At 36.2% G+C, this 13,369-nt stretch overlaps 1 protein-coding gene across 1 annotated transcript; it reads right to left on the bottom strand.

Moving 5' to 3' along the window:
* Positions 1–277: 277 nt before the first annotated feature.
* Positions 278–12,717, bottom strand: BCL7B (B-cell CLL/lymphoma 7 protein member B). Its single transcript, XM_051213595.1, has 4 exons — positions 11,593–12,717; positions 4,551–6,463; positions 3,578–3,867; positions 278–1,037 (listed from the first exon to the last, which is right to left on the bottom strand). The coding sequence occupies exons 2-4, from the start codon at positions 4,640–4,642 to the stop codon at positions 775–777; spliced, it is 645 nt and encodes a 214-aa protein (XP_051069583.1). The 5' UTR covers positions 4,643–6,463; positions 11,593–12,717; the 3' UTR covers positions 278–774.
* Between the last annotated feature and the right edge of the window lie 652 nt (positions 12,718–13,369).

Raw genomic sequence — 13,369 nt, 5'->3', positions numbered from 1 at the left:
CCATATGTTCTCCAGTTGTAAGACTGTGGCCCTTGCTTTGCCAATCCTCGCCTTCACGTCTGTATCCGACCCTCCTTGTTCATTGATGATATTGTTCAGGTACGAAAAAGCTTCCCCCTCTTCCAAACTCAGCCCTAGTAGACGGTTATTTTTTACCTTCACGAACAGTCTTAGTTAACTATATCAGAGAAATTGAAAGGCTAGTAAGTGCTTAAGGTTACCTAACGGACCAAAGAAGAAATTCGATAAACTTTATTTGAAAGCTCTTGATAGCGATCCTTACTGGCTTTTATCTACGAACTGGAATTCAAATTGTTTAAATTGGAAACTCTTGACCTACCAACAAGTTGAAATAAAACGTACTAACAAATGACCGGAATGTTATAATGTGGAGAGTTGAATTCAATCCGCTTACACAAGTTGTTATGAACTGTACAACAGACAGTCCATCTAATATGAATACATTTCACTTTTTTTCTACTTGAATAAGTCACTGACAATATTCGTTTCACAACAGTTCAAAATATGTAAAACATTCTATTTAGGTATATCTTACGAATGGAAAAGTTTGTAACTCGTTTTCACTCAATGATTTTCTATACAGATTAAGTTACACATACTAGATAAGAAAAGAAAAATGAACAAACGAAAAATTGATCATTTATTTTTCTTCCTCAAGAGATTTACAAAAGATCATTGATTGTTTGAGATATATTATAAAATGTTACTAGTAAATAAAACATATACACAGAAAATCAATACGAAGTATATAACTTAACAAACTCCATTTCGATCATCATTATTATTACTGTTATTATTAACAATACTGTCATTTTCAATAACAATGGTTGAATCTTCATCAATCTCAGGTTTAACAGAAATCGGTTCTGAAATAACAGTGTCGTCAATAGTATTATCCAATGAATTGGACTTTTGTTCAGATGACATGATAATGTCATTGCTTTCATCAAGTGAAGCTTCTTGACTGTTATTGTTTTCTGTATCCACATGAGATGTTTTTTGAGAGCACATGTCATCTGTAAATAATACCGAAAATGTATTTCTGTTTATCATTATTTCAATAAAAGTACGATGATAATATATGTTAAACTAATAAAAAAATATTCCATAACTTCGTGACTCTACAGTCGCGAAGTGAAACCACTCTTAAGTCTGAGGTCACAACTTATTTAAGTTACAAAATAACCATATAGTATAACGAGGGGGTAAGTAATTTTCTAGGGTAAAATAAAAATCTTGACACAACTGATCACTTTCGAAAAGGTTGGTTAGTAAAACGTAATGCATTTGAGTGACACATTTCCGACAATTTGATCAAACATACTTGCAGAAGCATTTTTGTTTGAAAACTAAGGTAAGTCAAATAAATATTGTTGTGACTTTTACCCGGTTAAATATCACATGATTTGCTCGCCAATCAGAATATAACTTATACAATCTTAACATTAAGCCAAACCAATAACGTGTCGACTGGTATGAACAGCCTAGCGTCCTTATTGGTCCTTTTCCCTGTCTAGCTCTGCCAGTCGAGACCAGAACACCAATACCAGCTCCTATTATACGAATCATTAATTCCAAACATACCTGGTTTATATACAAACCAAATAGACCACATCGCACCACAAAATAGATCAAGTCGAAAAGTAGTTGCGATTGTGGGAGACTAATTAATAAACTGGGCATAAATTGAGAACAGTAAATCATATAATAATAGCCTATGTCAAAATAAAGCTTATAATAAGAGGAATATGAACATACATAATCTAGTTACTCAATAGTTATACAATAAGAATATATGTATAATATTAGTCTATAAACAGATCTCAGAAGTTATCTACAATTTAATCCTCACTAGGATATAACAACTGTAAAGAGATAAGTGAGAATGTAGGAGAGATAGAAAGCATAAAAACGTTGTTACGTCAGCTCTGGAGTTAAAATAGATTAAAACTTCTGAACTTTCTTCAGTACATATTTATAGACAATATTTCTTTACTCGTATTAGAATTGATAATATTGTCGAATTAGGATCATTGTACTTGAATACGATATTTACTTATAACAAATTCTAGAAAACCACGTCTCATAATTCGAATTTTCTTTTCGTTCCTTCAGATACTATAATATAGCTAACTAATTAACAGCTGCACGCTTGTTAAACAGGTTCATTGTATACCATATGTTCGGAGGCATTGTGTTCTCTGACGTGGTTAGTTTAATCCAGTCCAAGGAATACAGTACGTCCAATATCGTTCTGAGCTACGAAAAATTCTCCATCAGCCTTGATGATGTGCGCTTCTCCAATGCCTTTAGCTGAATAAGAGGAACCAGACAAATTTTTCAGGAGAGAAAGCGCTATATTGGGCCAATCAAAAATCAGCCAGATTATAAGTGGACGCGATTGGCCGAGAAACTGGATACATTTCCTGGGAATGAGACATGACATTGGAGTATACACACATGCCAGTTTGGTTAGTCAATAAATTTCCTTTTTCACTCTCAGTATTCTCAATCGAGTAGTCAGTCGGGCTGATGTATAGGAAGATTGGGTATCAATATCAAATTTTGGGGTATCGTACGTTATAACAAATAAGAACTTTCGTCTAAATTTGAACGAATAGTTTCACAATATTTGGGCGCCGAGTTAATTTGAGACAACAAAATTATCGAATATTCGATAATTTTGTTGTTTGATTATATTTTCCTTGAAAAAGCTTGGACCAGATTGCCAGGCGAAACGTTGGATTTACTTAAAATTCATTCGCTGAGATTTTATAAATATATTCTTTTTAATGTACGTTATAACACTTTATTTTAGTTAGTACAATGTTTTCAGAAATAAAACTTGAAGCACTCGGCAGAATTAACCGAAGCATGAATCTGAGGGTTGAATCAGCATCGGTTGATAGTATCACTGGACTGTTAAAGCAAATAACTCTACAACATAGCACTGAACTTTTATAGGTAAAATAAAAATATGGTACCAACTAAATGATCATAAGTGCAAGAACGATTAAAAATGGATTTATCCTTGGATAATAATTATATATATAATTACCTTTTTTAACACGTACAGATTCGTGTACCATACTTTATATGTGATAGCTACTGATACACACAAGTTTCTTAACCATTAAGCCATTACTTGACAATTTATATAATAACATACCAAATATAAATCAACAACAAGAAGTACAGTGAAAGCATCAACAAAAGAGAAAAATAGAAACTTTATGTGCGGCTCTCGTGTTAAATCCGAACATGACTAAGGAAAGACTAAGAAACATAACATTGGTTACTACTTAGTAACTAACTAATGTAAACGCATTAAATCTACAGATCATTGTTAGTTCATATGGTAATATCTATGACTGTAGCAAGGATTTTAGGGTTCTAGAGAAACACCGGTTTTCTTCGGAATCGTAAATACGACTGGTTGATAGGTCCCAAGCCAGTAATCTTCTTTGGATCGTCTCTAACCATTTAAAACTTAAACACGCTGTCAAAACCACAATTCACAATAGTAATAATATGATTATTCGATAACGGTCTTTACCTGTAACCGACAGAATTGTATCTTGTGATGTTTCGGTCGGACCTTGGTCTTCATTTTTCAGATTCGTAAGTTTATCTGAATTTGTATCCACTGAACCTTTAGAATTATCTTGTTCAGGTTGCTGGCATGAATACGATGAAAGAATACCAGAAGAAATATGTGATGTATTATTTATACTTGACTGACGATTGAATGTTCCTTTTTTGCTGTGACCCATATCAATTATAAGAGAAGGTACCCATTTATAAACAAGCATTGAAGTGTCCTTGACAGCGACCCATTTCTTTTCCCTAAAGTAAGGTTGGTCAAAAAGAATATCTAGATATATCGTGAACTAAAGGGACTACTGTAAAGGTGTTAATCATTAGAAAATGACATTAATTTAATACCCGTTTAATGAGCGATCCTTGAAACATGTCGTCTGTATATGGTGAAATCAGTTATATAGAGGTGGACAGTAAATAGGTGAGTCAATTAGTGAGCTTGCTATATGATAGTATTTGAGATAGTTGAGATGCTCTTCATACATTTCAAGCTAACACATTTCGAAATGGTAGGAGGATAAGTGAACCCCTTTATTACTGAAGGAAGGGATTTCTTAAAATTAGGACTTTAACTGTTTAACGACATTCAAACACAACAAATGTGTAGATCCTTTACAAAAGGAATGAACAAGAGAAAAATGATTAAATGCTGGTGAAATATTTATATTTTATAAGATTAATAACATATGCACCAAGGACGTTGTGATGGGTTTACGAATGCACTAACTGCAATCCACGACTACTGATTTTAATCATTTCGAATACTTCACTCAATATGTCTACAATCTGTAAAAGGCTTTTATGAAGTCAGTAACTACACAAATTAAACCACGTAAAAATTTTCGAAGGGACTGAAACATACTACTAGGGTTTTGTTACAGCGGAAATTGAAATTAGAAAGACAATGAGCGGAGTGGAAAATATCTTACCAGCTTCGAACCTGTTCATGTGATTTGTGAACTCTTTTTAGGTCTTCTTTGGCTCTGCTGCGTGTTTCAGAACGTAAACTTCTAGAAAACATGGAGACAATTGACTAGAAATTTTATTTGGTCAATGAAAAATTAGAAGTATAATCATATAAGCGTTTTCTGATAGGCAGGATTTTTGGCACTATAAATCGGACCACGAACGAAGAGTGGCTGTAAAGGGAAAAAACGATATCGTTCTGTTAGTTTTACATAAGTATGATAGTGTGGAAAAGCAATCGGTAAAGTATTGGTTGAAACATCTCCCTCAAAGGCGACTTGAAAAAACACTTGAACTACCCGACTTTCAGGAAACATAAGCAAAAACTAATCCAAAAAACTTGTAGTCAGAAAAGCGTATAAGGCTTGAACAAGAAAACACCAAATTTCGATAAGAATACTGAAAACGATTAGGTCAACAGTAAATGAGTCTGAACCTTCATATTTAGAATCAATAAAATATAATTCCCCCTACTCCAATCATTTTGGTTAGTCCACAAAAATCAGTACACTGATACATTATCGCCTAACTTTAGAAGTAGTGTCTACTTATATATATAGCCGTTAAGTCTACTAAATGTAAATGAGGCTCGGTCGCACGAATACAGCAGCATAAAAGACGTTGAGTAATATTACTTACGATTACGTGAAATTCCGGCTCGTAAACATTTGGTTTTAGTAGGTTTTTTATAACTTTTCGAGCTTGTAAACCCACCCCAGTAGACTATAAGATAATGTAGGTTTTTTTTGCGGAAATTCGACAACGCCTTAGCAAGGACTGAATGTATGGATATAAGGATACAATCTATATTTGTCGAAGATAAGATCATTTAACTTATTCTTGATGTTAGTAAGATTATCTGTGAGATCTGTTTAACGCTTATTAGCAATCTTTTAGGGCACCTAGAACGCTAGGGTTATAAATGACTTGAAGGGATGGAAAGTAGCAGACATAACTGAGTTGACTACAAAAATGGTCTATGATTATTTGACAAACTGAGATCCGAATAAGATTTTGGGAGACAAATGTGATTTTAAATGACTTGCCTTTATTAGTAATTGTCTCATTTTATAGAAAACGCACGTAATTAATGTAAGAGTGTGAACTTGGCTTTTGAGATCTTAGATATTACAATTATGCAACGCCTAAATGGGGCTCAGTAACAACGAAATAAGGAAACATAAACAGGAATCATGTCTTGATCGTACATTGGCCAAATCTCTATATTAACGGTGAGCAATCATTTGAAATTTCTACTTAAATGGTGTTATTTGGTGTAATTCAATTTTATACTAACAAAACTTTGCCATACATGTATTTCTAGAAAAAGCATATTATTTATGACGGCTAATTTTTGATCCAGAATTATCTCGTCGAATTAAATTATACAAACGGCACAGTCCTGTTATCTGATGCTGAGTGGATGCGGTTTTACAAACAACTTAAATGGTGTTGACACTCATGGTACAAGTATTTCAGTGATTGAATACACGGCTTAGTCTTGTGATTTGTCTGGATCCATACATAGCAGCTGGGAAACAGTACGCTAACCGCTTTGCCTAAATTTACGATATGCACACACATCCTTTACTTCCATTTAAGTCATAAATGTCATATTTTTCTAACATTCCACTGCTTGTTTTATTCTCAATTTCTTTAGTGCATTACTACTGATTACGTCAATAATCTTATACCACTATGCTAATTGGAAATATAATAAGTGGAACTGATATATACCTTACAAAACTTTTGTCAGACTGAAGTCGTGTTATTCTAAGCAATGCAATCGACATAATTTCGATTTATGCCAATATCCAGCCTTTTGAAATAATACCAAAAAGTACCAACATCAAAAAATAGCAACCTTAACAAAAACCTGGGGATAACAACTGATTAGCCACTGCTCATAACCATACTACTTTCCATTAATGCATAAGTTCCTATTTTACTGCTTGACTTATCTTGGAGAGGTCGCCATTAATGGAGTAGTATGACTGGAGGAGTCAAAGTCGAAAAATGTTTTAATCTATCTTTATATCTCTAATATTATTTAGTCCTGGCACATAAAACGCCAGTCACCATGAAAATATTGACTAAGGACATGTTCGACTCCTGTTTGACGTGAAACTATGCACGAATCCTACATTAACTGTTCTAACTCTGCAGCGCAGATTATTGAAAATTGCTAAAATAGAAGACCGCATTATTATTAGTGAGTTTAGAGTCGAATTAATATTAAATTTAGTTAGTAAGCTACAAGGGAAAAAAATGGGACAAACACGACCAAACGCAGACATTTAAAGTCTGTAGAGTTCGATGGGATTTTGGAGGTTCATTAGTAAACACAAGTGAATGAGCGGACACGCTTCAAATAACTGACAAATTTCTAGCCAGTTCTACTACAAAACAAACTCCGTAAATGAATGGTTTGTGGAGAAAACAATACCTTCTACAAGTTCGTCTGTTCGAAAATGAGAGAAACGACATAAATTCGCCTTCAAATATGTGTTGTCTTTGCGAACCCTTATGAGGGTCCAAATACACTTTTAAGAATCCACACATTTCCGTTTTCATCACAAACTGATGTCAGCAATAACGCAAAAATGAGTGGGTTTCATGAGAAAATGTAATGGACGTCTTCTGATTAGTTCTACGAAATCCAATGCCATTTAAGATTAAAATCTGTTCCACGACTAGATGCTAGTGTTTATTATTTAAAAGCTTTGTTGATTTGCCTGTTATATACAACCTACGGCGGCGTACAGGTCCAACATCATTTCACTGTTGAGTTCTTCATCGTTTCAAAAGTTCTAAACAGTATAAAACGCCGTTTCTACTTCTCTTCATCTCCGATATTGCAATTAGAAACAGAAATCTAGGACTTATAACCAACAATGAACCATGTTCTTGATTCTCATTCATTAGTTCGCATACAACACTTCGACCTTTACACTTACGACCTCCACTTACGTAGCGCAAAGTTCACTTTTCCGCCTCGACATTTATCAACTGTGAACTTTTCAGGTGGAATTGTTCAAATCCCATTGCTTTTGAAACAGAAATCGTTAACTGAATGCTTCAAAATAGCAATTAGCTACGTTGAATAATCCTAAAACACCAGAAGTTATAAGCTTCTCGTAAGGATGTAGTATATAACATATAACGAGTAAATCAGAAATGATACTATATTCTTATGAAATACTATCCTGAGTTCACAAGAATGTATCAAATTTCCTCATGAATAACCCCTAAAAAGTCGTTTGGATTGTTCGGCTGTCAGCGAATTGCAGAAATGGGTTATGTGTACAGGGTATACGTGCCTGCAAGCCATTTTGTTGTATTGTGCTTTTAGTTTCAGTGTACTGCTACCAAAGTCTGTGTTAGTAGTTAGGTTCTGTGAGTGCTTTTTAAGGACTTTACAGTTATTAAAAAGCCACTCCCGAGTCGCCCATACTTTAATGTGCATAGATTTGTGGGTGATCTAAGACGCTCTTCGTAAGGTTTTGACTTGAGCCCTCGAACTTATTTAGTGATTCACATTTATGTCCAGTGAAGTGAAGAAATACAAGGAGAGATATGGTCATAGTTCAAAATGTCAATTAAAAGTACCTTTAACGCCGTTAACAATATCCCCAAAATAAATAGCTCTGTAAGTTTTCGACATTAGATGCTGACCACATTAGTTTCAATGGACTCAACTAGATGAAGGCGCTCGGTCAGGCATCCACACCAGATCACGAGTGGGAACGCCGTGCCCAACAACCCCTGCAATCGCTAGCCAGATTAGATGAGACGATCCTCGATATATTGATTACTTACTTACATACTTACTCCTGTTACTCCTCGTGAAGGAACATAGACCGCTCACCAGCATTCTCCACCCAAACATGTCCTGGGCAATCCTTTCCAGCTCCTTCCAGTTGTTATTCATATATGCTTCTATTATCCGACGTAATGTGTTCTTTTGCCTTCCTCTTTTTCAATTCCTTTCAAGATTCCAGGTAAGGGCTTGCCTCGTGATGCAGTTTGATGATTTGCGTAATCTGTGTCCTATCCATTTCCATCGTCTTTTTCTAATTTCTTCTTCAGCTGTAAGCTGATTTGTTCTCTCCCACAAAAGGGTTTTGCTGATGGTATCCGGTCAATGGATGTTGAGTATCTTGCGAAGACAGCTATTTATAAATACTTGTACCTTCTTGATGGTGGTTGTTGTAGCTTTCCAAGTTTCAGCTCCATACAATAAAACTGCCTTGACGTTGGTATTGAAGATTCTCACTTTGATATTGATTGAAAGTTGTTTTGAGTTCTAGATGTTCTTCAACTGTAGCAATGCGACCCTTGCTTTGCCAATCCTTGCCTTTACGTCTCCATCTAAGCCTCCTTGTTCATCGATGATGCTTCCCAGGTATGTGAAGGATTCTACATCTTCCAGAGTTTCGCCATCAAGAGTGATTGGATTGTTGTTCTCCGTGTTGAATTTGAGGACTTTAGTTTTCCCCTTGTGTATGTGTATGTTGAGGCCTACTGATGCAGAGACTGCTGCTACACTGGCTGTCTTTATCTGCATTTGTTCATGGGTATGCGACAGGAGGGCTAGGTCATCTGCGAAGTCCAAATCGTCTAATTGATTCTGAGCTGTCCATTGTATGCCGTGTTTTCCCTTAGATGTCAAGGTCTTCATAATCCAATGGACCACCAGAAGAAAGAGGGGAGAGTAGACAGCCTTGTCTGACTCCGGCCCTTACTTGGAATGCATCTGTCAGCTGTCCTCTATGCACGACCTTGCACTGTAGTCTGTCGTATGAGTTCCGGATAATGTTGACAATCTTCTTGAGTTCCACTCAATTGACTGTTCGACGATGATCCGTAGTGTCGCAATTTGGTCTGTGCACGATCGATCCTCACGGAATCCAGCTTGTTGATCTCGAAGTTGGGCGTCTACTACGTCTTTCATCCGGTTCAGCAACACTCTGTTAAAAACTTTTCCTGATGCTGACAGTAGTGTGATGCCTCTGTAGTTTTAACATTTGCTCAGATCTCCTTTCTTTGGAATCTTGATGAAGCGTCTTTCTTTCCAGTCCATCGGCACTTGTTCCTCCTCCCAAATCTTTTTGAATAGAGGGTGAAGCATGTTTGTAGTTACTTCGATGTCTGACTTCAGTGCTTCAGCTGGTATATTGTCGGGTCATGTTGCTTTCCCGCTCTTGATTTGTCTGATGGCCATTCTGATTTCTTCCGTCGGTGGTGGATTGACATCTATAAAAAGTCCTGTGTGTGCTGCTTCGATGTCCGGTGGATTCATTGTAGCCGGCCTATTCAGGAGTTCCTCGAAGTATTCTACCCATCTGTTCCACTGTTGATGAATATCAGTGATCGGCCTGCCTTCCTCGTCTTTAACCGGTCTCTCTGGTTTACTGTATTTTCCTGCTAGTTTCTTCGTTGTATCGTAAAGCTGTTTCATATTTCCTTCTCTTGCAGCTTTTTCCGCCGTCGTTGCTAGTTCTTCCACGTACTTCTTATTGTCGACTATATTGCTCCTCTTCACTTGCTTGTTCGCTTCTATGTATTCAGCTTGTGCTTAGACTTTCTCTGTTCGTGTTTGGCTGTTGTTAATTGCTGTCTTCTTGTTCTTCCTTTCTTTGATCTTGTCCAGTGTTTCTATAGAGATCAATTCCTTATGATGGTGTTTCTTTAGACCCACAACCTCTTGACACGTTGAAGTTAGTGCTTCTTTGATACCTTTCCAGTTGTCCTCCATAGTAGTTTCTTCTCCCTTCAGTAGATCTTGTAAGGCTTGGAACCTGTTGTTGAGAGCCATCTTGAATTCATTGAGTCTGTCAGTATCTCGAAGGAAGGCTGTATTGAACCCTTGTATTGCTGTTTGTCCAGTTGTCCAGTTCTTTTTTAGCTCCAGTTTTAAATTGGCTACAACTAGGTGATGATCTGAAGCTATGGATATATTAATAGACTATCAAATATATCTTCGAACTTCCTCGCTTCTGTCTTTTGATTTCACTTGGTGAGCATGATTCATATTAGTTGTTACTGGTCTAGGCGTTGTTAAACTCCAAATACCTGTGCATCTTCGTTAGTGAGCCTAACGCGATCTGGTACACCAAATCGCAAACTGTGAGTCTGTTCTTTTTAGAATTCTGTATATTATTGCTTTATAATTATTTTTTAAGTATGATGATACTTTTTCCGTGTTTTTGGATATATATATTTTTTCACTCGTTTATTCTCGTACTTGATATTTTACCATGACTGAACAGACACCCAAGGTACTTAAGTTAAAGACTATGTCCCCACCTTCGTTCCAACTGACGCCCTTCTGTCCAGACAACATCGAAGGCCGGTTCTTTTACGCAGAAGCCGACTTTTACGAGCACGGCGTGAGCGACGCACGTGTACAATTCCTCGCAGTAGTCAAGGCACTACCACGCAAATTCAACAGGTACGTAGCGCCTAGTATGTTTACTGGTGATGTTTCTGAACCCGACGAAACACTTAAACGACCTAAACGATCGACAAAGGTTAGACAAACTCCTTAATAACATCCACCTGCAACAACTTAAATGGTGTTGACACTCATGGTACAAGTATTTCAGTGATTGAATACACGGCTTAGTCTTGTGATTTGTCTGGATCCATACATAGCAGCTGGGAAACAGTACGCTAACCGCTTTGCCTAAATTTACGATATGCACACACATCCTTTACTTCCATTTAAGTCATAAATGTCATATTTTTCTAACATTCCACTGCTTGTTTTATTCTCAATTTCTTTAGTGCATTACTACTGATTACGTCAATAATCTTATACCACTATGCTAATTGGAAATATAATAAGTGGAACTGATATATACCTTACAAAACTTTTGTCAGACTGAAGTCGTGTTATTCTAAGCAATGCAATCGACATAATTTCGATTTATGCCAATATCCAGCCTTTTGAAATAATACCAAAAAGTACCAACATCAAAAAATAGCAACCTTAACAAAAACCTGGGGATAACAACTGATTAGCCACTGCTCATAACCATACTACTTTCCATTAATGCATAAGTTCTTATTTTACTGCTTGACTTATCTTGGAGAGGTCGCCATTAATGGAGTAGTATGACTGGAGGAGTCAAAGTCGAAAAATGTTTTAATCTATCTTTATATCTCTAATATTATTTAGTCCTGGCACATAAAACGCCAGTCACCATGAAAATATTGACTAAGGACATGTTCGACTCCTGTTTGACGTGAAACTATGCACGAATCCTACATTAACTGTTCTAACTCTGCAGCGCAGATTATTGAAAATTGCTAAAATAGAAGACCGCATTATTATTAGTGAGTTTAGAGTCGAATTAATATTAAATTTAGTTAGTAAGCTACAAGGGAAAAAAATGGGACAAACACGACCAAACGCAGACATTTAAAGTCTGTAGAGTTCGATGGGATTTTGGAGGTTCATTAGTAAACACAAGTGAATGAGCGGACACGCTTCAAATAACTGACAAATTTCTAGCCAGTTCTACTACAAAACAAACTCCGTAAATGAATGGTTTGTGGAGAAAACAATACCTTCTACAAGTTCGTCTGTTCGAAAATGAGAGAAACGACATAAATTCGCCTTCAAATATGTGTTGTCTTTGCGAACCCTTATGAGGGTCCAAATACACTTTTTAAGAATCCACACATTTCCGTTTTCATCACAAACTGATGTCAGCAATAACGCAAAAATGAGTGGGTTTCATGAGAAAATGTAATGGACGTCTTCTGATTAGTTCTACGAAATCCAATGCCATTTAAGATTAAAATCTGTTCCACGACTAGATGCTAGTGTTTATTATTTAAAAGCTTTGTTGATTTGCCTGTTATATACAACCTACGGCGGCGTACAGGTCCAACATCATTTCACTGTTGAGTTCTTCATCGTTTCAAAAGTTCTAAACAGTATAAAACGCCGTTTCTACTTCTCTTCATCTCCGATATTGCAATTAGAAACAGAAATCTAGGACTTATAACCAACAATGAACCATGTTCTTGATTCTCATTCATTAGTTCGCATACAACACTTCGACCTTTACACTTACGACCTCCACTTACGTAGCGCAAAGTTCACTTTTCCGCCTCGACATTTATCAACTGTGAACTTTTCAGGTGGAATTGTTCAAATCCCATTGCTTTTGAAACAGAAATCGTTAACTGAATGCTTCAAAATAGCAATTAGCTACGTTGAATAATCCTAAAACACCAGAAGTTATAAGCTTCTCGTAAGGATGTAGTATATAACATATAACGAGTAAATCAGAAATGATACTATATTCTTATGAAATACTATCCTGAGTTCACAAGAATGTATCAAATTTCCTCATGAATAACCCCTAAAAAGTCGTTTGGATTGTTCGGCTGTCAGCGAATTGCAGAAATGGGTTATGTGTACAGGGTATACGTGCCTGCAAGCCATTTTGTTGTATTGTGCTTTTAGTTTCAGTGTACTGCTACCAAAGTCTGTGTTAGTAGTTAGGTTCTGTGAGTGCTTTTAAGGACTTTACAGTTATTAAAAAGCCACTCCCGAGTCGCCCATACTTTAATGTGCATAGATTTGTGGGTGATCTAAGACGCTCTTCGTAAGGTTTTGACTTGAGCCCTCGAACTTATTTAGTGATTCACATTTATGTCCAGTGAAGTGAAGAAATACAAGGAGAGATATGGTCATAGTTCAAAATGTCAATTAAAAGTACCTTTAACGCCGTTAACAATATCCCCAAAATAAATAGCTCTGTAA

The sequence above is a fragment of the Schistosoma haematobium genome, chromosome 3 (assembly GCF_000699445.3).
Source record: "Schistosoma haematobium chromosome 3, whole genome shotgun sequence".
In the NCBI taxonomy this organism is placed as follows: Eukaryota; Metazoa; Platyhelminthes; class Trematoda; order Strigeidida; family Schistosomatidae; genus Schistosoma; species Schistosoma haematobium.
Note: the sequence above shows the minus strand (reverse complement) of the source record. Positions and strands in the feature narration are given on the sequence as shown.

Bases quoted from the DNA above. Each gene is read 5' to 3' on its own strand.
- BCL7B (XM_051213595.1), bottom strand. From the start codon at position 4,642: ATGTTTTCTAGAAGTTTACGTTCTGAAACACGCAGCAGAGCCAAAGAA. The intron at 3,868-4,550 runs GTAAGATATTTT...ACCTTACTTTAG, and splicing joins CATGAACAGGTTCGAAGCTG to GGAAAAGAAATGGGTCGCTG. The intron at 1,038-3,577 runs GTAAAGACCGTT...TATTATTTACAG, and splicing joins TACAATTCTGTCGGTTACAG to ATGACATGTGCTCTCAAAAA.